Below are 5,000 nucleotides of genomic sequence, written 5' to 3'. Positions count from 1 at the left end.
TCTGGCATACGCATCTGAATTTGGGAGCCCTAGCATACACATCTGAATTGGGCAGCCCTGGCATAAGAGCCCTGGCATATGTGTCTCAGCAACATTATGGCCAAAGCCCAATCACATGTGCACATAGAAGCCCATACAAGCCCAATCACATGTGCACATAGAAGCCCAATCACATGTGCACATAGAAGCCCAATCACATGTGCACATAGAAGCCCATACAAGCCCAATCACATGTGCACATAGAAGCCCAATCACATGTGCACATAGAAGCCCAATCACATGTGCACATAGAAGCCCATAGAAGCCCAATCACATGTGCACATAGAAGCCCAATCACATGTGCACATAGAAGCCCAATCACATGTGCACATAGAAGCCCATACAAGCCCAATCACATGTGCACATAGAAGCCCAATCACATGTGCACATAGAAGTCCATAGAGAATCACAGTCCTGCCCCTCCTCCGAGAGAGCTTAGTTTCCGGAAGTAAATTTCCCATTCATTTCTCCCATTGACGTTTTGGCAAAAATCCGTATCTAAAGAGTTTTAGAGCATGTCTTAGGCTAATCAGCTACGGCGTAACTCATAAGCATACAACATATCATTTCGAGTGAAAAAACGAAGAGAAAGTCCAAAAAAAGTCAAAGATACAAGACTGTGTACATATTTTCATTTCCGAGCGAAGGAACTACTCATCCCATAAACCACCGCGCCTCACTGAATAATATAGGCAAACCCGGAGCGATTTTGCCATTTAACTTCCAACCGACGACAGCACACAAACCTTTTCCTCCAAACAGTGATTTTTATATAGTGAATGTGCAGTTAATAAAATAGTTATTTCAGGAGTAATCGTGTAAATAATAGTGTTTTGGTATTGAATGTTATATTTACCATTGTGTATTTTATTTCGTGTGTGTGTGAAAGCGGTTAACGTTGTAATGTGAGCCGATTTAAAGTGGTTTTCACCCCTTTGGACACTCTTGATTTCATCCTTGAAACAGTGAAATATTCACGGGGGCATGGACGGTTTGCTAACCATTTTAGCAGTTACTGCAGTTTCTAGCCGGTGGTAGCATCCAGCTTGTGCTATCAGCTAGCTAGCTAGTTCAAAAGTTTAAGTACTTAATGAGGATATACAGGGCTTTTTATGCCTCGACTAAGTTGTTGTTTCCCATAAACAACAATTCATGTTCATAGAAACAACAAGGTCACTAAAACAGAATATATGTCATACCTGTGTTGCAGCATGTAGGCTAATGTTAGCAGCATTATAATGACATTCTAAATGTCTGAAAGGCTAATGATTAACCTATCGGCTACCTGAAAAGTTAAGTGTTTAAACTAGCATTTACAGTGTCCTATTTGATGGTGTATTGGCCCTGACTAAGTTTGTGTGATATATAAACCACAATCATTGTTGATACAAGTACCAATGTTCGTCTAGAAAGTTTTTATTCACATGAAGATTTTCGCCGTATGCAGTGAAAGACTCCGCCATCTTTGTCAATAATTTTCGCTAAAGAGTTTCAAACTATGATCATAACGGCCTTTCCACCAATCAGAGGCATCACTGTGGGATTGTGGGATTGTTCAGGATTGTAGGTAATGAAGTACTTATCCAAGACATCGCAAATAAAAGACATTTATCGCAAAACGAGGTTAGTGCCCCGTGAACTTTTGGCGTCTATATGAGCATACACAATCGCTTAGTACAGCCGTAGCTGGTTTTGAGTCTACCATGTGCAGTTAAGTTTTTATGGCTTATACCTGAATTGATGGAGAAATTGCATTGAATTCTTACTTCCGGAAACTCCTGTGGGCGGGACTGTGATGCTCTATAGAAGCCCAATCACATGTACCCATAAAAGGACAGACATGTTAACAGAATTTGGAGATTAAAGGTGTTCTAAGCGATGTTGGGTATTTTGAAGATTAAAGGTAGCTCGCTACTCCCTCCCCCTCCGTCCTGTGCAATTGAAACTCTCCTAAACGTGCATCTCGTCGGTGATTTGCTGGAACAGTTTGTTATGTTTTTATGGGCAAAGTTGAATGTTTTTGGAGCCTGGACTGTCCACAGAGACTGTGTTTTTTACAGTGTATTCGGGGCACATGTTTGCTGTATGTGACAACATTTTTTAGCTTAGAAACCACATTACATCGCTTATAGCACCTTTAAAGTGATGAAACCGCATTGCATCGCTTATAGCACCTTTAAAGTGATGAAACGTATAGCACCTTTAAAGGTGCTCTAAGCGATGTTGCGTAATGTCACTCTGTTGATGTTCAAACAAGAGAGAGCTAGCTCGCTGCTCCCTCCCCTCCCCTACCGTGCAATTGAAACTCTGCTAAACATGCTTCTCTCTCTCTTTCCCTCTCTCTCTTTCTCTTTTCCTCTCTCTCTCTCTTTCCCTCTCTCTCTTTCCCTCTCTCCCTCCCTCTCTCTCCCTCCCCCCCCCCTCTCTCTCTCTCTCAGCGACTTGTTCTTGTATGTCGTTTAACCCGGAGACGCGGCGTCTGTCGGTTGGGATGGACAACGGAGTCGTGTTGGTAAGTCCCCCTGTTGTTACCATAGCGATTGGTCCATAACAGCCTGCCCTTACTCTCTAGTTCTATTATCTTAAATGAGCTGAAGAGTCTCTCCCTTTCTCTCTCTCTCTCCATCTCTCTCTCCCTTTCTCTCTCTCTCTCCCTCTCCCTCCCCCTCTACCTCTCTCCCCCCTTTCTGTCTCCCTCTCTCTCCCTCTCTATCTCCCCCTCTCCCTCCCCCTGTACCTCTCTCTCCCCCCTGTCTGTCTCTCGCTCTCTGTAGGATTTCATTGTTTCAGAGGACTATAACAAGATGACCCCTGCACACACATACCAGGGTAAGTGGAGGCTACACACACACACACACACACACACAATCACACACAGAAAACAAAAACTCTTTGTGACACACAACTAAATACAAACACAGATACACACACATATTGTTGTTGGGTTGATCAGTGATGTGTTGGTCAGTGGTGTTGGGTTGGTCAGTAGTGTCAGTAGTTTTGGGTTGGTCAGTGGTGTTGATCAGCAGTGTTGGGTTGGTAGGTAGTGTTGTGTTGGTCGGGAGTGTTGGGTTGGTCGGGAGTGTTGGTTTGATCAGTAGTGTTGGGTTGGTCAGTAGTGTTGGGTTGGTCAGTAGTGTTGGGTTGATCAGTAGTGTTGGTCAGTAGTGTTGGGTTGGTCAGTGGTGTTGAGTTGGTCAGTGGTGTTGGGTTGGTCAGTATTGTTGGTCGGTAGTGTTGGGTTGGTCAGTAGTGTTGGTCAGTAGTGTTGGGTTGGTCAGTGGTGTTCGGTTTGTCAGTTGTGTTGGGTTGGTCAGTATTTCTGGTCGGTAGTGTTGGGTTGGTCAGTATTGTTGGTCAGTAGTGTTGGGTTGGTCAGTGTTGGGTTGATCAGTAGTGTTGGTCAGTAGTGGTGGGTTGATCAGTTGTGTTGGGTTGGTCAGTATTGTTGGGTTGGTCAGTATTGATGGTCAGTATTGTTGGTCGGTAGTGTTGGGTTGAACAGTAGTGTTGGTCAGTAGTGTTGGGTTGGTCAGTGGTGTTGGGTTGGTCAGTTGTGTTGGGTTGGTCAGTGGTGTTGGTCATTAGTGTTGGTCAGTAGTGTTAGGTTGGTCAGAAGTGTTGGTCAGTAGTGTTGGGTTGGTCAGTGGTGTTGGGTTGGTCAGTTGTGTTGGGTTGGTCAGTGGTGTTGGTCATTAGTGTTGGTCAGTAGTGTTAGGTTGATCAGAAGTGTTGGTCAGTAGTGTTGGGTTGGTCAGTAGTGTTGGGTTGGTCAGTAGTGTTGTGTTGGTCAGTATTGTTGGTCGGAAGTGTTGGTTTGGGTTGGTCAGTTGTGTTGGGTTGGGCTGTAGTAGGGCTGTAACAATACACCAACCTCACGATTCGATTTGTATCATGATTTTTGTCCAGGCATGGCAAAACCAGGCACATGTCTGCCCAGAGACATTTTGAGTTATTCACATATTCTGAAAGTGTAGTTTCAAAGCTATCCAATGATGTCTCACTCATGGAGATCTGATAATATTTGAATAAGTTGTAGCCATTTTAAAGTATACACATCTCAAAGCTACAAGCTGAGAAATCAGGCTTTTCAATTTGACTACTTTCTCCCTCAATCCATGGGAGGGGAACACATTTACATGACATTAAGATCAACCCTCCCCCCTGTCACAGTCACTGATTTGTCAGCCTGCAGTGCTAATGACCCATCGAAACTATCTGCAATGGGTTACAGAACCAGCTAGTAGCAATGGATAAAATAGTCTAAAACGCGAACTAAACAAACATGAGATCACGTTTGCAAACCCTGTTAATTTGAATGCACACACGATGCAAGTCACCCTGCCATCAGTCAAAACAAGACATTCTCGCATTATTCAAATTAATTGCCCACCGAAACTATCTGTAATGGGTTTTGGCTAGTAGCCTATGGTGCCAATACGACAGTAGGCCTACGTTAGCTAGTAGCAATGGATAAAGTTTCTAACACACAAACTTTATCCCCGTCAAATGTAACTGTGGAAATAGCATCTGATATCTTACGATCTAGGATTCTTCCTCGTTGTAATTATCTTCGGCTAAGGTCAGCTCTAGATTAGGGATGTTCTCCAATGTAATGAAGTCGCCTTCATCATCAGATTCAGGTCATCTGCAATCCGCTGTGCTTTGTCCATCTCCATTCCAATTGTAAACAAACAGCATGCTGGTTCAGTAAGTAGCCATGAGGTTACTTCTAGCATACAGCTGATTGGCCGACAAAACAAAAGAGCGCTAATAGTCACGCCCAATTCAAACAAGTCAAGTCAAGTCAAGTTTATTTATATAGCACATTTCATACACAGAGGTCATTCAATGTGCTTTACATAAACAAAACCAAACAATAATAACAAATAAAAGCATAGAAGGGCAATATAGTCAAAGAATAGTTAAAAGGTAAAGATCATAATAAAAAGAAAACATAA

General features: G+C 43.1%; 1 protein-coding gene across 5 annotated transcripts in view; it reads left to right on the top strand.

The window, feature by feature from the left end:
• The window catches only part of wdfy2 (WD repeat and FYVE domain containing 2), a 38,457-nt gene that overhangs the window by 11,507 nt on the left and 21,950 nt on the right, over positions 1–5,000 (top strand). For all 5 annotated transcript variants that reach the window (XM_042084347.1, XM_042084349.1, XM_042084351.1 and 2 more), the window contains exons 3-4: positions 2,478–2,551; positions 2,814–2,868. In XM_042084347.1, coding sequence (XP_041940281.1) covers positions 2,478–2,551; positions 2,814–2,868 — 129 coding nt within the window. The remainder of the gene's footprint in view (positions 1–2,477; positions 2,552–2,813; positions 2,869–5,000) is intronic.

This window comes from Alosa sapidissima, chromosome 2, assembly GCF_018492685.1.
Source record: "Alosa sapidissima isolate fAloSap1 chromosome 2, fAloSap1.pri, whole genome shotgun sequence".
NCBI classification, from domain to species: domain Eukaryota; kingdom Metazoa; phylum Chordata; class Actinopteri; order Clupeiformes; family Clupeidae; genus Alosa; species Alosa sapidissima.
Note: the sequence above shows the minus strand (reverse complement) of the source record. Positions and strands in the feature narration are given on the sequence as shown.